This window comes from Vicia villosa, linkage group LG1, assembly GCF_029867415.1.
Source record: "Vicia villosa cultivar HV-30 ecotype Madison, WI linkage group LG1, Vvil1.0, whole genome shotgun sequence".
NCBI lineage: Eukaryota > Viridiplantae > Streptophyta > Magnoliopsida > Fabales > Fabaceae > Vicia > Vicia villosa.
In genome coordinates, this window is record NC_081180.1 from 75,570,674 (window position 1) to 75,592,086 (window position 21,413).

Here is a 21,413-nt window from a genome sequence, read left to right on the forward strand (position 1 = left end):
ATTTTCTTCATCAAGTTTGATTGTAACTTGCTGTGCGACAACAGTCTTGAAAATATTCTTCGAAAATTTGCGTTTGCAAGGAACTCACTTTAGGCATTGTTGACGATTGAAGAAGCTCTTGATACCATATTAGAAAGAGAGAAACGAAGAAGGAAGAAGATAGAGAGTAATTCATTCTGTTATGATTCTATTTTAGTTTTCATTTGTCAATTTACTTGAGATGCAGTTTGAGATTATTATTCTTTAATTATTAACTTCGTTGTGCAAGAAGACGGTTACTATTACTTGCCTAATAGTTAAGTCTAAAGTCATTTGATTTTTAAGTTTTTGCATCTTATCTTGATGAAAGGAGATCAAATATTTTAGTTTTTACTCAAATAAATTTCTTAGTCATCATGGAAATTACTAGGATTTAGTTATCACATTTGCTTATATTCTAATGATGTACTACTACATGCCCTTATTTTTCCGTTTGGTAGTAAAAATCCTAATATAAGTAAAAAACACACACTTCAGAAACCAGAATTGAAAGATTACTAAAATTTGAAAGTTCATCATCTATTGGGAGAAGTTTACATTTAACTCTGCCAATGAATCCCAATTAGTGTCAAGTTCATCCTTTAACTTTCTTGTTTTCAACAAGATCATATACCAGGTAGCAGTTGTTTTCATGTAGCTAATGTTGGTAATATCCTGCAAATCTATATTTGGTTTCAAGAAGATCAACCTATTTGTTTTCACTTCAAAATAGGTTGATCAAAAGGGTCTTTAAAATTAGCCTTCTCACTAAGATCTTCGAACTCATCCACAAGATTTTGAAGTCGTGCAACAAACTCTATCAAGAGTGAAGCAAATGTCGCCAAAGACAACGAGCTAGCACTTTCATATACTTTAGATTCTGATTCATTCACTATGGTATCAATGCGAAAAGAGAACTGAGGCGATAAGTTCTTGTTCGGATTCTGCGCGAAACTCAATTCTGACACTGAACGTTGTAGCAGCGAATCGTCCCCCAACTGCTTATTTGAATGTTGTAGCTGCGAATTGTCCCCCGACTGCTTATTATTCTCATTAATCAAATTTCCAGATCGTTCATTTTCTTTAGACTGGTGTTGTCTTACAGCTTCCCAATTCTCTGAATTGACTAACAGGAATGAATGACTGTCAATCTTCATCTGCAATAGCTCCGCGGCCTCATGAACTTCTATCAGAATGTCCCTTGTGCTCAGTTTTTCCATCTTTTCGACTTTGCTTCCTAGTGTACGTAATATTTTTGCTCCTTCTATGCCTACCTTCTGAAGTTCTTGAAAGAATACCAACCTCTTTTCTGGAGGTGCCTGTATATGACATTAACAATGTATAAATTTTAAGTGACAATCATTTATGTTGTAGAGTGTTTTTGGAGCTACAGATAAATATTTTACATTGTTTAAGAATTGAGGCTAAGGTCGTTTATATACAACACACACTCCTCAATTCAATGAGACGCCTTTTTTAAAGGACAAAGTCGTAAGGATTTTCACACTCAAAACAGACAATACCTCGTAGCTGCAGTGATGCAGACATAAGGTACAAAAGAGAAACTCTTGTGATACCTGTATTTCTGAAAGTATGCATCCATGCATTGCCATGACCATGAAAGCACAATGCCTCAATGCTCCACTAACTTTGACATAGCTTCTCCAAGGATAATTGAACATCTTGTATGGACCATGAGGTGGCTCCCATAATGCAAAATCTACCTGCAAAAAGGGTAAAAATGAGTAAGAGACTAAAACATTAATCACTACTATAGAAAGAATTTAAACAAAGGAAATGAGAATACCAAAGTCTCTTCTTGGCTTGAAGATTGCACTGCTGTTCTATAACCGCGATAAAGAGGGTCATCAGAGGCTTGATATACAAGAATTTTGGATGGAACTCTCTCATATTCAACACATTGTAGATATCCATTTACACAACCTAACAAAATGTACCACAATAACAAGCCTATCAAATCAACTTCTATAGAACAAACTACAGAAAACTAGCTCAAATTAAATAACAACGACGACCGAGTCTTATCTCACTATGCGTAGTCAGCTACATGAATCAACTTCTGTCATAATGTTATATATCCAAGACCATACTTCTATCAATATAATTAATCTGTAAAAACAAAGACAAGAAACATGTCCTAACCTTCTAAAGAAGCGGCAACTCCGTGGAAATTCTTCACAACCAATTTGTGGAGATCCTCACCAGACCAAATGGGGTAAATACAAATATTCACAGACAAACTCACACCAGCACCAACACCAATAAGAACCAATCTATAAAAAGCAGTAGTGAAAAACTGCATTCCATGTCTCCCAGACACCAACACAATACAAAACGTTAACAAAAATACACGAAACCCGTATTCATAAGGCTTCATTGCAGGATACAACTTCACAAAATTTGAACAAAACCCTGCAAATCACCACGACAAAAATATAATCTTCTACTATGTAACACAAATACTTCAAATTATTATTGGTGTCAACTCGTCGGTGTGTTTCATACATGATACAAACGCACACAAATGCATGATTCCTTGAAAAACCAACCTGCAATAAAGATAGCTACTATAATAATAAGTTCATCAAAAGCACCACCAATCCAAACGGATACTCGTGCAATCCCCAAAGCAAGAACTCCAGCTGAAATTGTTCCCAAAGCACGATTGAAACCTTTGTTAAGGGTTGCACCTACACACAAAAAAAAAACAATAGTAACGTGGAATTTGGTTATGCATGAGAATAGTAAGTAATAAAGTAACAAGTAATAACGACGTACGTACCTATGCTGAATTCAAAAACAACAACAACAGTGAGAATAGCCCAAATAGAGTACTTGTTAAATTGTTGTTCTTTAATGTAAATGAAAAGTGAAACAATGGCCAAAGATAATCCAGCTTTCATAGCGAAGATAACTTTGCGTGGATCGCTGCGGCCCATATGGTGGAGTTTATGGATGAAGTCAAGCGAGGCATTGCGAAAGTTGAGGAAGCGTTGAGAAAGGACGTCGAGATCGAAAGCACGTTTGTAAGAGGGTTGTTGGAGGGGATCATTGAAGGAGAAATCACCGCCGGGGTATTCTTTTTTAGCGAGGAGTCTTTCTTTGCCTTTTTCAAGGAAACTGTGGCGGAATGAACCAGGTGCCGGTGCCAATCTGTATGACGGTGATGATGGTGGAGGGGAGTACATTTTTGGATGGATGGAAAAAAATGAAGGAAAGAGAGAATGAAGGGAGTGTTGTGTTGGGGGAGTGCTCCATAAGACCCGCCTTTCTTTCGCTATTGTCTTTTGAACTTTTCTTCATCCCATATAGTATACTTTTGGTAACCTATAACTCCTCCTAATGTTTTGTTCAAAATTAATTTCAACTAAATATCTATAATGAATTAATGATCTTGAAAGTGCATTGTGAATCTGTGATGATGTAATATTTTAGAAAAATTTTATGGTCTCTTATAATAAGAAAGAGAAATATGATTATGTGGTATTACTCTAACTTATAACTTATCACTCACCTAATAATAATAATAATAATAATAATAATAATAATAATAATAATAATAATAATAATAAGGCTTAAATATTTTTGATTTTGGTCCCTGTATTTTTTTTTGTCCAAGTCCCTATATGTTTATTTCGTGTTTGTTTTGGTCCTTAACGTCAAAGTTCTTGCTGATGTGGCAACCACTTTTTTATTTTTTCATTTTTTTAATTTCTGACGTGGCAGCCACTTTATTTCTTTTTTTATTTTTTTAATTACTGAAATTCCACATAAGCAGATATTTTTGTTTGGATCTAATGTTAAAATGCAAAAGTCTAAATTTTGGTCCCATGTTAATATTCAACCACTAAGCCACATTTTCCATTCTGTCATTGAAATGCAACATCATATTACATAAATGCTTTAGTATTAATAAGTAGTTAAAATATTTGAAACTTCAAATATTTATTTATTTAATAAAAATAAATATATATTTATTTAATACTTCAAATATTTATTTAATATTAATATCAAATAAATATGAGATAGTTAAATATTAAATATAATCAAGTAAAAATTAAATAGTTAAGGTATGAATTTAATAAACTAATTAAATATTAAATTAATATTTTAATTAAAACTTAATTAGTTTAACTGAATATTAAATAATTGATTATTTTAAATATTAAATAATTAAGGTATATTTAGAAAAATAATTATTTTAAATGTTAAATAGTTAAGGTAGATTTAACTATTGAATTTAATAAACTAATTAGATTTAAAAAATTTAATAAATGTTATTTTTGTAGCATTGACACCTTTCCACTCAGTCACTTCATATTTTTGTTTAACATTTACATTGGATATCTAGATATTACATAAACATGTTATTTATTATAATATTTCAATTACACTATTAATTATATTATTTATTTAACATAAACATTACATTTCAATTATGTAACATATTATCTATACATAAACATATTATTTATTGTAATATTTCAATTACACGTTAATTAAATAGTTAAAATATTTATGGGAAATGCTAACAAGTGCCCCAGGGGCACTCTTTAATAGCTTTAAAAAGTAAGTTTTTCTTGGAAATATGCGTAATTAATGCATCGAAAATTGAAATGGTGAACTTTTGAAAGAATATTTTCTTTATTTAGAATGCTTAAAGAGTGCCCCTGGGGCACTCGTTAGCATGACCCAATATTTATTTAACATAAACATAAACATTTTTAAAAAGGAAAATATCTTTAAATATAAATAAATTTATTTAAAAATTGATTTTTAAAATATATAAAGAATATGAAATATTCTATTTTTAATACGAAAATATTTCAAATGTAAAAATGATTTTTAATACGATCAACAATTAAATATACATGTTGATTATAAATTGATTTTTTCCAATGTAAAAATGATACAAAATATGATACATTTTAATGCATTTAAAAATAACATACATTTTAATGCATTTAAAAATAGCATACATTATCATGATAGACTAAGCACGAACTATCGTTTTAGTGTCGCTGGCCTTGGGGTTGATGGGTGCCCGTGTTATGGTGCTGCTAATGAAACTTCTCTTCATGCTTTGCGAGACTGCAATAAGGTTCGCGGTATGTGGGAAAGTTTAGTCCCAACGGTATTACACGTAGCTTTTTTCCAAGTGAACTGGCAGCAGTGGTTAGATATAAATATGAGTGGTAATCTTAACCTGGATCCGGACTGGTGTAATGTTTGGGCATTCGGATGTCATACTGTATGGTGATGGAGAAAAAGCATGGTGCAAATTACTATAGACCTTTATACCAAAAGGAGCTCATCTTGGATAATTGGCATCATTATCAAGAGGCAATGAAGATTAATAGTAGGATTATGGTTCAAAATAAAGATAAACAGCTTTTGAAGTGGAGGCCTCCAAAGAGTTCTTTTGTCAAGTTGAATGTAGATGGAGCTCACAATACCAATGGTTTGTCGGGGTGTGGAGGTATTGTAAGGGATGACAAGGGCAATTGGTTAGGAGGCTTTTCGAAAAGCATTGGATACTGTAGTATTCTGATGGCTGAGTTGTGGAGTATCGATAGTGGGCTAAGGCTGGTTAAAGACATTGGGTGTAATAAGGTGGTTGTAGAATATGACTCGATGAAGGCTGTGAATATGATTTTGCAGGATGCTCGTAAAGGTACAGCTGCGGGAAATTTGACGTGTCAAATTAAGAGGCTAATGGCAAATTTTGAAGCAGTGGAGATAACTCATAATTTTAGAGAAACTAACAAGTGTGCAAATTTGTTAGCTCTAGAAGGGAAGAAACTTGAAGGTGAAACCTTGATTTTTAAGGAGATTCCTGATTGGTTGGTGCAACAAGTAAAGATGGATAACAATGATGAGCTGTATCCTAGAGTTTTAGCTGTGTAGCTTTTTTTTCTTTTTGAGCTTAGGCCCTCCTTTGTACCAAAAAAAATAGCATACATTTTAATGCATTTAAAAATAGCATAAAAAATATATTTAAAAATAGCATACATTACTGTACCAAAAAAAGAGAGGATACATTGCATTTAAAAAGCAAACAACATTTAATGCATTTAAAAATCAAATATCATTTATAACCAAATAGCATGCATTGCAAATAAAAATCAAACAGCACAAGTGGCTTAGTGGAAAGGAATGAAAGGAATGACTTAAAGTGAGTGGGTTCAAAACCCATTACCCACATTTTTGAAAATGTTATAATTTGACCCTACAAAGACCAAAATCAAAAACATAAAAACATAAGCTTATGTGGAATTATTAAATATAAAAAAACATAAAAAATGGCCGCCACGTCAGCGGCGTTAGCCACATCATCATTTTTTATGGAAGTTGGACGTCAGGGACCAAAATGAACAAGAAATGGACATATGGGGACTTTGACCCAAAAAAAAAAGATATAGGGACGAAAATCAAAAACTCGCTAACTTACAGGGACCAAAGAACTATTTAAGCCTAATAATAATAATAATAGTGATGTATTTGTGAAAAGCCTGCCAAGGGCGAGGGAATAATCGATACTTATGGCCACTTGTAACGAGCGACACTGCTCTAAGGATGATGCGTTCCTACCGCTCGCGATTAAGGGAAATCTCGCTCCTTTTTCTCCTTTCTTCGCCCAGTCATAAGAATCGTGGAAAAATATGTGCTTCAGCCAGAGAGAAGTCATGATCAATAGGTTCATCCACGTCTCCTTAGGAAGTAGGGATTTAACCTTCCAGCACTAACTTAATTAGTAACTGGTTACTGCTCTCAGAAAAATCCTAACTCCAGTCCCAAAAAGTATGGCCTAAGAGATTAACTTAAAGTCTTCCTTAAGGGTTTGACCGAAGTTTCACCCGAGAGACTTGATGCCCCGTCTGGATGACTTGGAGTCCCATCGAACAAGCTCATATGAATGATTCACCTGAGGGACTTAAGGTTTTCTCCGGCGGGATCATCCTAAAGTCCCTCCTGGAACACGGCCAAGGTCCAACCCAGAGACTTCACTTAAATTTTTGCCTGAGGGTTAGAGCGAAGTCTCACCCTAGAGACTCGACACCTCACTTAAGGGACTTAGAATCCCCTCAAATAGGCTCAATATGTAATCTTACTTAAGGAACTTAGAGTCCTCTCAGACATGCTTAGTGTATAATCGCCCCGAGGGACTATGAAGAAATTAAATCACTTCGCCTTTTATTAAGCCATCATGCTTGAAGGATTGTGTAGTGATATATTTGTGAAAGACCTGCTAAGGGAGATAGAATCGGGACTCATGGCCACCTGTAACATACAACACTGCTCTAAGGGTGATGTTTTCACACCACCTGTGATTAAGGGCAAATTCACCCTGTTTTTCTCCCTTTTGGCCTAGTCCTTGGAAGCGTTGAAAAAGACATGCCTAAATCAGAGAAAAATCAAGGTCAATAGACTCATCCACGACTTCCTAGAAAGTAGAGATTCAACGGTCCACCACCGACTTAGTAGGTGGTTATTGCTCCCAAGGAAACCCTAACTCCATGCACAAGAAGAACCAATAAATATCTCATCCCTAACATGGGAGAGAGGTAGATCATAATACATAATAAACACTGCCAAATAGGGTCTCTCACCACCGGGAACAAGCCCTAAAACCACTCGAAAAATAATAAGGCCTTTGATCATCCCTGTCTACACAGGGATACCACACATCTTATACTTTTTGGCAAGTACAGTGACCCATTATAACGCCCCATACTACTTTCAAGATTACCGACTGACCCCACAAACCGATACGGATATTTTCTGCATGCTTTGTCCAGACTCATACGCTTTCCGAAAAACTTCCCAGAAAGTCACTCATCCAAATACTACTCCAAATCAGGCGCTTAACTATGAAGTTCTTATTTGTTAGGCTACTGAAAATAAGATGCATCTTCTTTTCGGTCGCCTAATAAATAAGAACTTCATAGTTAAACGAAGTTTCCCAGAAAACATGTGAGTGAGGACAAAGCATGCTGAAAAGACCCGTGTTGGTTTGTGGGGTCTGTCAATAACCATGAAAGCAGTATGAGGCGTTACAAATGGTACCAGAGCATATCTCTCCCAGTACAATGTGGTTCAAGGACAAACCAAGAGGAATTTGATGAACATGTAACACCCGAGGCCAACGAGGGCGGAAAGTGGTTGTCGATGCACGAGACATGACAATGAGACACTCCCGAGGCCGAAGAGGGCGAGAAGTCATCGTCGAATTCACATCGGAATGAGAGGGATTCTGAGGTTGTCCAGGTATGAGCTTGTGTGGATGAATGAAGGCTTATAATAATTGATTGGTACTACCTATACCAACAAGATTCATCTTTTTTTAGGTAGCCTAACAGATAAGAACTCCATAGTTAAGCGTGCTTGACTTGGAGTAGTATTTGAATGGGTGACCTTATGGAAAGTTTCTCGGAAGGCGTGTGAGTGAGAACAAAGCATGCTGAAAAGACTTGTGTTAGTTTTTGGGGTCAGTCGGTAATCCTATTTGTCATAGGGCGTGTTTGGATACATTTGGAGAAAACATGATTCATTCTAGGGAGTTTCTATGTTTCAAATGCCGACATGGCCTTGTTAGGGGTGTCCTGTTTGATATATTCCGGTGGATCGGAGTATCCGTGAAGAAGTAGGCATCTGTGAATTTCTTGACAAACCCACATGAGAGAAAATCGACACTTAGGCCAACATATGTTCTAGTGTATGAGTGCATAGGAGAGAAACATGTTTGTGTGGACTTGATTAGAGTTTCTCCACGGGTGGGACTGGGGACTGAAGGTTTTACTGTGGGCCATACAGCTCTCAAAGTTGCTTCAAGTAAAGTGGTTAAACATGACAAAACGTGTTCCGATAATCAAAATGTTTCCATATCATTTGCCTTTGATACTTGTGGTTTTCTAGCACCAGAAACAATTGATCTTTTACAAAGAGTTCAAAGGTTTATGAATAGTAACGTTGTATCTCCTAAGTCTATGGATGTACTTTTTAAGATGATTGATTTTGTCATTTAAAAAGGAGTAGTGACTCAGCTTGTTGCCTGTTTGTCTTCTATTTATGTATAAACTTTATTGTATTAATAAAAATTTAAATGAGAGAGAAGAATTGATTAAGGGAGATATAAAGTAAGGTCACTATAGAAGAAGTGTTGGTTTGTAGTTAAGGTAGAGCTCGTGAGAAATGAGGTTTTTTCAAAGTAATAAGTGGATTTATCTTGATTAGATTTTTGGCCGATCTAGAACAATGATATTAATAAAATTGTAAGAATACTTAGTTCCATTTTGCTTTCAAAGTTACTACTGTAAAAAGTTTTTTTTTTTTATGTTTTTTCTGTTATATTTTAACTATATTTATAGAGCAGTTAGTATGCCTTTTTTTTTTTAAGGATCTATGAATTGAGTGCATAAAAACCATCCTAAAAATGGGAGAAAAATCTCCCTAACTCCCAAATTTTGATGGGGATAAATGAATGATTGAATATATGATTTAAATGAAAGAGAAGAATTGATTAAGGGATATATAAAGACAAAGTCACTATAAAAGTGTTGGTTTGAAGTTAAGGTGGAGTCCATGTGAAGTGGGTGTGACTTTATGGTTTGCAGCCAACTACAGAAGTGGGGTTTCTATCAAGTAGTTCATGTGGCGTGTGATGAATTGGAGAGGGCATCCCTAATATAATGGGAGAGGGTTATACTGTCAACATTGTTCCTGTCAGATCAATAACACAACAAACATTTATACACAAAAAATAGATTTGTGTAGCATAATGTTACAGAATCTATATTTTAGAGAAAAGCAAACTTAAATGACTAATCTAGTACAATTGCAAGATGAATTTTCCAAAAACCCAATGTAACATGCCAAAAAGATGAACTTAAAATAGCCTTAGATTTATAGTTTCAAAACTTAAGTCATATGCTACATACTTACGAACAAATCATCCTTACTCAATAACCTTGCACCTTTCTGGTCCTCACTGAAAATGGCTTCTTCTCTAAATCAATAAAAGGTGTACTCCCCATCTTGGATTCCAATACAAGTCCTGATCCACTCTCAATTTCTTCATCCACTGCATCACCATCTGAGTTTGAACTAAAAACATCTTTTGCTTTCTCTAACTCTTCAATATTCTTATTGGATTCTTCCCCTTCCAATGGAGACATAGCTTTCACAGAATGATCATGTTCATTCAACACTTTTCTTGATTGAGGACTTGAACTATTATCGTCGTGATCATCATCATCATCGCGAGGATCATATGATTGGAATCTTGAAAGTTCCACTGCTGCTCTAGCAGCATCTGCAGCATATGCAGCCGACTCAAAAGCTGCTTGTGCCGCATCGGCTACATCCTTATACTTTTTCCTTCCCTTAAAAGAATCACTTTTTTGCTCATTATCTTCTTCCTTTTTCTCAAACTTGTGCTGGTTTTTCTTTTCCTCAATTGTTACTTGTTCCTGCATCGATCAAAATCCACAAAAACCTCCTTCAGTATACATACACATTTTTTGTTTAACAAGTAAAATAAACAATGAAATTGCTCTAACTTTATACCTCAACTTTAGTCGAAGAAACTTCTTCAAACTGCAGAGTAATATTATTTTCGGAAGCAATTTCCTTCAATACCTTCATTCTACTCTCTAGACTCGGCATCCTCGTCGAAAGCTTCGTCACTATCTATAAAATATTCAAACTTACAATTTAATATTCTTCATTGAAATCTAACCTCGTACTTTGATCCAAACGATTCAATTGATGAACTAATTGCATGAAAAAATCTATACCTTAAGACTAACTTTACAATTGTTCCTCAACTCAATAGCACGTGAAGCAAACTCTTTCCCGAATCTAGAAGTAAGAATTGCACGAATCTCTTGAATCTCCGGAAAATCTCCACACCTAGACGCCGCAAACAGTATCCCAGACGCTGCCTCTTGCAGTTCATCAGGACATTCTCTATAACAATAAAAATCATCAACACAAATTAAAATCAAAGTAAAGAAAGACAATTTCAAAAATAAAAAAATCAAGCTGATTTGAATTGAGCAATTACCTTTCTTGTGCAATGAGATGAATGTTAGATAATTTGGTATGATAATCCTGGATATCTTCAAGAATCGTGTTCGTTCACTTTCCGAACAAAGTATTTCGACCCTATACTTGTCTGGGTTCACGAAATCTTTGCGGGGATAATTCTTGAAGAATCAATCTGTTTCTGACAATGGAGAAAAGATCAGAATGTAGAGGAAGTGTATGATTTCGTCTTTTAAATCGAGACCAAAAGACTCCTTATATAGGAGCCCAATAATAGAAACGAACAGACACACCTTTTCGGAAAACAGTTATGTCTGTTGGAACGGGTGCAACTATTCAAACGAATCGTTATGTCCGTTGGGAACGGGTGCAACTATTCAAACGAAACGTTATGCCCGTTTCTATTATTCATATTCAATTACGCGTTTGGCTTGACGAGCGTGCACTCCGCACTACCCTAACTCGTTTCAAACTTAACGCATAATTGCATTGGCCTATAGTAAATCACATTACTACCAAAATGCATTGATGATACTAAAATCACCAACAAACTCCCCCCATTTTAGTATAATCCTTGATTTACTTTACAGGTATAACGATCAAACAAATGCATAGAAGAAAATGTCTTACGATTGAATTTTCATCTTAGTACAAATACACATTCCAAATATTCGAAAATCGGGGTGTCATAATGATTGAACCCGTCAATCCATTTGAATATCTAAAGATATAGTACACATATGTTTCTTACAATACTCTACTATTCATACTTGACACTTTACAAGCCATGTGTCCTTATCCATTAATAAGCATATAGGAAGCCAAGTCCAAGCTTCTTGAAGCGGCAAAACTTCATGCTCACATAGGTGATCCTTTTAATCTTGCACCTGCATTTGCAATTTTTCAAAAGAACCATTAAGAAGATATACTTCAACCTAGCCATCACTTGCAGGTCTGAGCATATACCTTGGGAAGATAAATACAATTGCTCCAATCTTTAACTATGATCTTTCCACATTGAATTCTGCTTCTAACGTTGTATTAGAAGGGAATTGGGTATACCATAACTAATAGATTTAAATGGACTTTAATCCCATCCCAATTACCGACTTCTTCACTAAGTCTCTTGCTAACCCCTTCGTCAAGTGGTCAGCTAAGTTTTGTTGCGACCGAACAAACTCAATAGATATCACCCCATTCATGATTAATTCCCTAATCATACTATGTCTAATACCCAAATGTCTAGACTTTCCATTGTATATTTGACTATATGCTTTAGCCAGTGTGGCACTACTATCACAACGGATAGAAATTGGTGATATCGGTTTAGGCCATATCGGAATCTCACATACCAAGTTCCTTAGCCATTCTGCTTCTTTACCAGCAGCAGCTAATGCTACAAACTCAGATTCCATTGTGGAACTAGTTATACATGTTTGCTTCTTGGAAGCCCATGAGATGGCACCTCCCCCAAGCAAGAACACTCATCCACTTGTAGAGGATGAATCTTCAACATTATTTATCCAACTAGCATCCGAATAACCCTCTAACACCGAAGGAAATCCCATATATGACAATCAATAATTCATAGTACCCTTCAAGTACTTGAATACCCTAGTTATCGCATGCCAATGATGTCTACTAGGATTACTAGTAAATCTGCTCAACTTTCCAACCGCATAAGCAATATCCGGTCTAGTGCTAATCATAGCATACATCAAAGAGCCTATAGCTCTTGAGTATTCGAGTTGATCCACAGGTTTACCTGTATTTGGCATAAGCTTTTCTCCTGGATCCATGGGAGTACTTTACTGGAGAACAATTTCCATAATTGAACTTCTTAAGTATTTTCTCAATGTAATGAGATTGCATAATTAAAATCCCTCTATTCTCCCGTTTAATCTTAATACCAAGAATAACATCTGCTTCTCCCATATCTTTCATGGAGAACTTTGACGACAAGAAATTCTTTGTTTTATCAACTTGATTTTGGTCGGTGCCAAAGATCAACATGTCATCAACTTTATGTACAAACACTTGTCACAAGAATTAGATGAAGAAATATATTTAGATAATCATGCATGATGATGCAAGAAGGTTTTCAGATGAAGTGAGAGATGAAATTAAGAGCAATTTAAAATAGTATAATATAAATTGCAATGAGTACCTTGGTTATGTTCACTTCTCTCAAATCTTCACTTGAATTTCTATGTTCAACCTTCTTGATCAACTTCATCATTGATGTGCATGAAACTTTTGATCCTTTTTCCTCTTTGATAACCTTTGTCTTCATCAAAATTAGATATAAGATATATTTTTCACAATATCCCCCTTTTTGATGATGACATACTCTTTGAATTCTTGTTTTGATAAGATTGAGAATTCTCCCCCTAACTTGTGTGTCTCCTCTTTAATTTTAAGTTTCCTCCTTAATCGGAGAATCTTACAATGACAAAGTCAAACTTTTAATGCCATTATTTTGGTGCTTGTTTTAATCCATACAAGGTTTTAACAAGCTTGTACACCTTTTGTTCATCAGTAGAAAGTATATAACCTTCTGTTTTCTCCATGTAAATCTCCTCATCGAGATCTCCATTTTAGGAATGTCATTTTGACATCCTTTTGATGAACTATAAGTTCATGCAAAAACTAATGCAAACAATACTCTAATTATTGCCGTCCTTGCTACTAGTGCATATGTGTTTAAATAATTAACACATTCCTTGTCTAAACACTTGGCTATTAATCTAGACTTGTAGGTGTTTAGTGTACCATCTTTATGATACTTCCTTCTAAACACTCACTTGCATCCAACCAAGTATGATTTGACATTGTTGATTCCATTTCATCTTGGATAACATCATTCCAAGAGAAGTCCCTTGAAATTACATCTTCATTGTAACTCTTTATGATCATCTTCCACTCGAAGATTAATAGGAACCTTTCGAACAAAATTCTCACCTTTTTCTTCTATTGAATGCAAGAAATATGCCAACAATCGATTTTGTTCGGTCCTAAATCCTTAGCCTTTTAGACTTTCTCCCAATTCTAAGTTCGATTTGTTTTTCAACAATCATTGACGAACTTTTGATTTATTTTTTAATAAATCCGTAGAGAACCTTCCTCACGAGGTTGTCATTTGTGGGAATCTTGAATTCCTTATCCTCCGCGATAAGATTCTCAAATTCCACATCTCGGAATTCAATAGTTATATTAGACTCTAAGATCCATCTTTGAATGATCTTTCTTTATAATAATAAGTCTCATTTAACACCAGCATGTTATTCACATAGAGTACAAATCAAAATTCAATTTCATTTCATAGTTTGAAAAATTCAAACAATTTTTTTTTTTCTTTCTCGTAATTGACCGTGAAATTAAATCAAATTGATAGAATCTAATTTCATGAATTTGACCACTTTATTGATAAACAAACTTTAATTTCAAAAATTAAATATCAATATTAACTTGAACCACATATAATTAATCACTAAATATATAACATGTAAGTTACATTCAAATATGTACCTTTCACTGGACAAACATGAGTGTTTGTTTTCATCATATCGTTGCCGTCACAAAATCATAATATATAATCATACATATTTGAAATTATATATGTGAATTTAATTGTATACCTGCACCTAATTATGAATGTATATATTGTTTCATATTCATAATTATTAATGGCAGTCACGTCTGTTCAATTGGTAGAGATATCACGTTTCAAGCCAAGGGTTGTGTCACCGCCTCATTTCATTTTTCATCCATGTAAACAAATCAAATTGATTTTAAAAGGTATAGATTTTAATTAATATATTTATTAGTACAATACGTACTTACCATATATCTTTTTTAAAATTTGATCATGTGATATCATTATTACTTATTGCAACGTCATTAACATCTTAGTTGTTTATAAAACATATCAATTATCAATTACCAAAAGATATAATTTCTATAATCAGACTCTAAGACTAACTAGATAGAATATTTTCAGTTTAGTGAGAACAAATCTGTGTTACGGGGTGTGTTATCAGCTTATACTGAATGGATTTTTTTTTCTTTTTGGTTATATTCAATTCAAATTGTTGCATGCTTTAAATAACGGTAAAGCAAATTTCTCACCACATTCTCTAGAAGTAATCACATGAAATATATGTCGAAAACATTATAATATAATTTTTTTTTTTTTTTTTCACAGCAAACATACCTTCGTGAATTGGAACTTTTCGCTCTCATTCTTTGATAACTGAAAGTTGATCATCATCCGAGTACACTTTTCACATGAGATTTGTAAACTTTATTGTTTCAAAAATAAGCCTTGATAGCCATTACTTCAAATACTGAATTTATGTTGTCGATTATTGTTCTTGAAACTTGTCCAATTTTCTGAAACTTTTAGTCATCTCCTTGACGGTGCTTCCTCCTCCAGCCATGATTATCAAAAGAATACTTTGTTCGTTTGTTAGATAATTTGGTATGATAATCCTGGATATCTTCAAGAATCGTGTTCGTTCACTTTCCGAACAAAGTATTTCGACCCTATACTTGTCTGGGTTCACGAAATCTTTGCGGGGATAATTCTTGAAGAATCAATCTGTTTCTGACAATGGAGAAAAGATCAGAATGTAGAGGAAGTGTATGATTTCGTCTTTTAAATCGAGACCAAAAGACTCCTTATATAGGAGCCCAATAATAGAAACGAACAGACACACCTTTTCGGAAAACAGTTATGTCTGTTGGAACGGGTGCAACTATTCAAACGAATCGTTATGTCCGTTGGGAACGGGTGCAACTATTCAAACGAAACGTTATGCCCGTTTCTATTATTCATATTCAATTACGCGTTTGGCTTGACGAGCGTGCACTCCGCACTACCCTAACTCGTTTCAAACTTAACGCATAATTGCATTGGCCTATAGTAAATCACATTACTACCAAAATGCATTGATGATACTAAAATCACCAACAATGAATCCTTTCGATCAAGAGATTCAAGTATCCTTCAATCTCATCATACACATCCAGCATATTCTGCTCCTTGATTACATGCTCCACCTATATACAAATCATAAGTAATTAACAACGATTATGATTATGGTTATGATGATAACTATACGAATAGATGTAATCAATTACTCGAAGAAGTGCACGTTTATGATGATCGGGGAGTTGGAGAAGTTGAAGAACATCAGAACGATTTTGTCTGAGACGCACGTTTCGCTGATTCTTGAGAACAGCGAGACGCGAGATTGCGAGGTTAACAGTTGGTTTGAATTTATCAATTCTGAAGTTGTTTCTTCCCAACAATGCATCAAGTTTCTTACCCATATCAGTATGAATAAGAATGAACAAGAAGAAAGAAAAATTGAAAGAGCAATGTATTGTACACAGTCACAATAGAAAGGTGTTAGTATATATATTATATATTATATATATATAACGTAATTGTAATTATTATAATTAATTATAGTTGTTTTGTTTACTTATGAGAGAAGGCTTAATGCGTGTGGTTATATGAATATGAATATCACGCGGTTGCCGTGTAAATATTAATTCAGAAGATTTCTTTCATTTGGAAGTTGCCACCTTCCTAGAAAGGACTCAGTATTTGCACTGAAATCATTCTATGTACTTTTCTCATTAATTAGTTAATGTTTTTTTATAATTATAGATTAAACTTTTTTTTTCTTTTGTTTTGTAAAAGTATATTGATTTTATAGATTTAAATCAAAGGTCTGAGTTTTATACGGTAAAAGCTAAGATATTTGAAAAGTTGTGATACGAATTTCAACCAGCAGTTCTTTACTCTTTTTTTTTTTTTTTTTTAAATTAAGAATATTGCAGTTGAATCATTTAAAATAGGGTTAATACCTATTTTGCCCCCTGCCATATAGGGCGCATTTGAAAAACCCCCCTGCAAAAAAAAAAGTTGCAAGAATTCCCCTAACAATTGAAGAATCTCTCGTTTTAAACCCTGTAAAAATTTTCTTTTGAAAATAAACCTTGCCACTTGAAAGACTTTATCATTTTGAACCCTGTAAATTATTATTTTTAGTAAAACCAACCTTTCCTGTCATATTCCAGAGGGTTTAAAATGACATAATCTACAAGATTATAAGGTTTAAAATGAGTGAATCTTCAAATGGCAAGGTTGGTTTTAAAAACAAAAATTTTACAAGGTTTAAAACGAGAGAATCTTCAAATGTTAGGGGAATTCTTGCAACTTTTTTTTTTGCAGGGGGGTTTTTCAAATGCGCCCTATATGGCAGGGGGCAAAATAGGTATTAACCCTTTAAAATAAGATTATAATTAAATGTATTATGCAAAGTTTATATGTTTTTATCAAGTTAATTTTTAAGTTTTTTATATAAAAGTAAATCCTTTTAGTTTGTAAAAAATTGTATGTCACTCACCTTTTAAATAAATTATATTTGGATTCTAGATTTTTGACTTAAGAGTGAATTTAGTCTAATAGTGCATTTTTTAGGTTATATAAGTTTGGATTAAATATGTTTATGGTCCCTGTAAATAACCCAAAATTTAGTTTTAGGTGAGATATTGGATCGAACTCTAGTATTGTCGAAGGGTAGTTTCTTGGTTCGACAGTTCGACAGAGTTAAGCATGAAATCGAAGGATTGTTCTCATGCTGGTGTCGAAGTGTGCATGCTGTAGTCGAAGATGGGTCTAGCATGCAGATGTCGAAGATGCTAGGGTTGTTAGCATGTTAAATTAGGTTTTAGTGTTTAAACCCTAATTTGTTAAGTTAGCTTGTTTATTAAGTTGACTTGTGTAATGGGCCTTGCTGAAAAAGCCCATTAGTTAGTATGTTAGGTTTTATTATAAATAGCATACTAGTCTCTCATCATTGCTAAGCTGCAAATCCTAATTTAGGGTGAGAGAGGTTATTTGTTATTCTTGTAAACTTGTAATCTTGTTTTAAGAGAAAGTAAAAGAATAGCAGTTATAACCAATTCTTGTGTTCTTATTCTCTTCCCTAATTCCCTATTATACTTTGTTATTGGTATCGTTTTTCACAACAAATTGGTGCGGTGAGCGTGGAGAAGATGCCTTCAACAAAGTATGAGATTGAAAAGTTCACCGGAGTGAATGATTTTGGTCTGTGGCGCTTGAAGATGAAAGCCCTACTGGTTCAGCAGGGATGTTTGGAAGCGTTGAAGGGAGAGGCAGCCATGAATGCAGAATTGACGGCAGCGGAGAAGAAGAATATGATCGAGAAAGCACACAGCGCAATTTTGTTGAGCCTTGGTGATAAGGTTCTCTGGCAGGTATCAAAGGAGACGACGGCATCAGGGTTATGGGTGAAACTTGAAAGTTTGTATATGACCAAATCGCTGGTAAATCGACTCTACCTGAAGCAAGCTTTGTATTCATTCAAGATGATTGAAGACAAAGTATTGGCTGAGCAGTTGGATATGTTCAACAAGCTGATTCTTGATCTTGAAAATATTGATGTGAAGATCGATGATGAAGATCAAGCGTTGTTACTATTGTGTTCTTTGCCTCGATCACATGCTCACTTCAAAGAAACTCTCTTGTATGGAAGGGAGTCCCTGACGTTTGAAGAAGTTCAATCAGCCTTGTACTCTAAGGACTTGAATGAACGAAAGGAGCATAAACCTTCGACTGTTGGCGAAGGTTTGGCCGTTAAAGGAAAACTCTTACGAAAGAATGGTAAGTTCGACAAGAAGGGCAAAAGCCAGTCAAAGTCTTACAGTGGCGAAGCATCTGGCATTCGATGCTATCATTGTAAGAAGGAGGGTCACACAAGAAAGGTGTGCCCTGAACGCCTGAAAGATCATGGAGGTAAGGATAATGGCAATGCAGCCATTGTTCAAGATGATTTTGAATCATCTGATGTTCTTGTAGTTTCAAGCAGTGACTCGAGAAGAGAGTGGATTATGGATTCAGGGTGCACTTGGCACATGACTCCAAACAAAGACTTGTTCGAGGAATTATGTGATCAAGATGGTGGATCAGTATTGCTGGGAAACAACAAGGCTTGCAAGATTGCAGGTATTGGATCTGTTAGATTCAAGCTCCATGATGAGTCAATAAGGTTGTTGACTGAAGTCAGGTATGTTCCTGATTTGAAGAGAAATCTGCTTTCTCTTGGTGAATTCGACAAGAAAGGATATGTTTTCCAAGGAGAGAAAAGTATCCTAAGAGTCATGAAGGGTTCGAAGGAAGTCTTGAGAGGCGTGAAGAAACAAGGCTTGTATACCCTTGAGGCTGAAGTTGTAAGTGGTTCGACAAATGTTGCATCCACGAAACCTTTGTCGAAAACAGAAATCTGGCACATGAGATTGGGCCATGTCAGTGAAAGGGGTCTGGTCAAATTAGGGAAACAAAATCTGCTTGGTGGAGACAAAGTCGAAAAGCTGAAGTTTTGTGAACCCTGTGTACTTGGAAAATCTTGCAGAGTGAAGTTCAACAAAGGCAAACAAAGAACACATGGATCCCTTGATTACATCCATGCTGATCTTTGGGGGCCTGCAAGGTGTCCATCACATTCAGGAGCAAGGTATTTTCTATCCATAGTAGATGATTATTCCAGAAAATTATGGGTATTCATCCAGAAGACTAAGGATGAAACTTTTGAGAATTTCAAAAGTTGGAAGACTCTGGTTGAAAATCAGACTGGCAGAAAGGTCAAGAGGTTGAGAACCGACAATGGCCTTGAATTTTGCAATGAGGCATTCGACAGTTTCTGTGCTGCCTCTGGTATTGCAAGGCATAGAACTACTGGAGGTACTCCACAGCAAAATGGTTCGGCTGAAAGGTTTAATCGAACTATTTTGGAGAGAGTCAGATGCATGTTGACTAGTGCCGGTTTAAAGAAGGTGTTCTGGGCTGAGGCTGTTTCGACAGCAACATATCTGATAAACAGATGTCCTTCGACAGCGTTAGATATGAAGACACTTGAAGAAGTTTGGTCGGGACATCCACCAGATCTCGACAAACTGAGAGTATTTGGCTGCATAGCCTATGCTCACATTAGGCAAGACAAGGTCGAACCTAGAGCTCTGAAATGCATGTTCATGGGATACCCTGAAGGAGTCAAAGCTTATAGGCTATGGTGCCTAGAGCCAGGTCACAGGAGGTGTATCACCAGTCGAGATGTAGTTTTCAATGAAGCTGAAATGGCTTTTAAGAAAACTGATGATGATGATCGAAGTGCAGAAGAGCTGGAACAGGTAGAGATTCCTGTTGAGGTGGAGCATGTTGATGCTGAATTGCATATCCCAGATGAAGTCGAAGAAGAAGCAGAAGATGCTGAAGTTGAGGAAACTGACGATGACTACCTATTGTCGAGAGATAGGTCGAGAAGAGTCATCAAGCCACCTCAGAGACTTGGATATGCAGATCTTATAGCTTATGCCTTAATCTCTGCAAGTGAGGTTCTAGACGAAGAGCCTAGAGACTATAAGGAAGTTATGAGGAGTCGAAATAAGACTGAATGGCTAAAGGCCATGGATGATGAGATGAAATCTCTTCATGATAATCATACTTGGGAACTGATCAAGAAACCTGTTGGGGCAAGGTTAGTCAGCTGTAAATGGATTTTCAAAGTTAAGGAAGGAATTGAAGGAGTGACGTCGAAAAGATACAAGGCAAGGTTAGTTGCAAGGGGTTTCACTTAGAAAGAAGGTGTCGACTTCAATGATGTGTTTTCTCCTGTTGTAAAGCATAGGTCCATTCGAATGTTGCTTGCCATGGTGGCACAGTTCGACCTTGAACTGGAACAAATGGATGTGAAGACTGCGTTCTTGTATGGTGATTTAGATGAAACGATCCTGATGAGGCAACCTGAAGGGTATGTCGAAAAGGGAAAGGAAGATTATGTGTGCAAGCTAAAAAGATCTTTGTATGGGCTGAAACAATCTCCTCGACAGTGGAATAGGAGATTCGACAAGTTCATGACACACATAAGTTTCATTAGAAGTCAGTTCGACCACCGTGTTTACTTCAGATTTCGACCTGGTAATTCATTTGTTATTTTGTTGCTTATGTTGATGATATTCTCATAGCAAGCAACAGTGTCGAAGATGTGATGAGGGTGAAGGCTGAACTCAATAAGGAGTTCGATATGAAGGATCTGGGAGCTGCTTCCAGGATTCTTGGAATTGACATTCGAAGAGATAGAAAGAAGTCGAAGTTATGCCTATCTCAAGAGGCATATCTATGGAAGATTCTTGACAAGTTTGGTATGTCGAATTCGAAGCCAGTTGTGACTCCAACAAACCCTCAATTCAAGCTGAGTATTGATCAGTGTCCCAGTACTGATGTCGAAAGAGCCTAT

The 21,413-nt window shown here is 35.4% G+C and overlaps 2 protein-coding genes across 2 annotated transcripts; both read right to left on the reverse strand.

Moving 5' to 3' along the window:
• Positions 1–602: 602 nt before the first annotated feature.
• LOC131609847 (aluminum-activated malate transporter 4-like) lies at positions 603–3,225 on the reverse strand. The gene is made up of 6 exons (XM_058881662.1): positions 2,822–3,225; positions 2,589–2,729; positions 2,182–2,451; positions 1,826–1,962; positions 1,596–1,742; positions 603–1,337 (listed from the first exon to the last, which is right to left on the reverse strand). The coding sequence occupies exons 1-6, from the start codon at positions 2,976–2,978 to the stop codon at positions 738–740; spliced, it is 1,452 nt and encodes a 483-aa protein (XP_058737645.1). The 5' UTR covers positions 2,979–3,225; the 3' UTR covers positions 603–737.
• A 6,025-nt stretch (positions 3,226–9,250) lies between these two features.
• LOC131642546 (uncharacterized) lies at positions 9,251–16,502 on the reverse strand. Its single transcript, XM_058912790.1, has 6 exons — positions 16,228–16,502; positions 16,060–16,146; positions 11,105–11,121; positions 10,836–11,007; positions 10,606–10,728; positions 9,251–10,508 (listed from the first exon to the last, which is right to left on the reverse strand). Exons 1-6 carry the CDS (start codon positions 16,417–16,419, stop codon positions 9,999–10,001), a joined length of 1,101 nt encoding a protein of 366 aa, XP_058768773.1. The 5' UTR covers positions 16,420–16,502; the 3' UTR covers positions 9,251–9,998.
• Positions 16,503–21,413: the final 4,911 nt, after the last annotated feature.

Excerpts from the sequence above, each read along its gene's own strand:
- LOC131642546 (XM_058912790.1), bottom strand. The coding sequence starts at position 16,419 with ATGGGTAAGAAACTTGATGCATTGTTGGGAAGAAACAACTTCAGAATT. Across the intron at positions 10,729-10,835 it reads ATTGTAAAGTTAGTCTTAAG|ATAGTGACGAAGCTTTCGAC; the intron begins GTATAGATTTTT and ends AATATTTTATAG. Across the intron at positions 10,509-10,605 it reads TTTCTTCGACTAAAGTTGAG|GAACAAGTAACAATTGAGGA; the intron begins GTATAAAGTTAG and ends TGATCGATGCAG.
- LOC131609847 (XM_058881662.1), bottom strand. The coding sequence starts at position 2,978 with ATGGGCCGCAGCGATCCACGCAAAGTTATCTTCGCTATGAAAGCTGGA. Across the intron at positions 1,743-1,825 it reads CAAGCCAAGAAGAGACTTTG|GTAGATTTTGCATTATGGGA; the intron begins GTATTCTCATTT and ends CCCTTTTTGCAG. Across the intron at positions 1,338-1,595 it reads GCATACTTTCAGAAATACAG|GCACCTCCAGAAAAGAGGTT; the intron begins GTATCACAAGAG and ends TGTCATATACAG.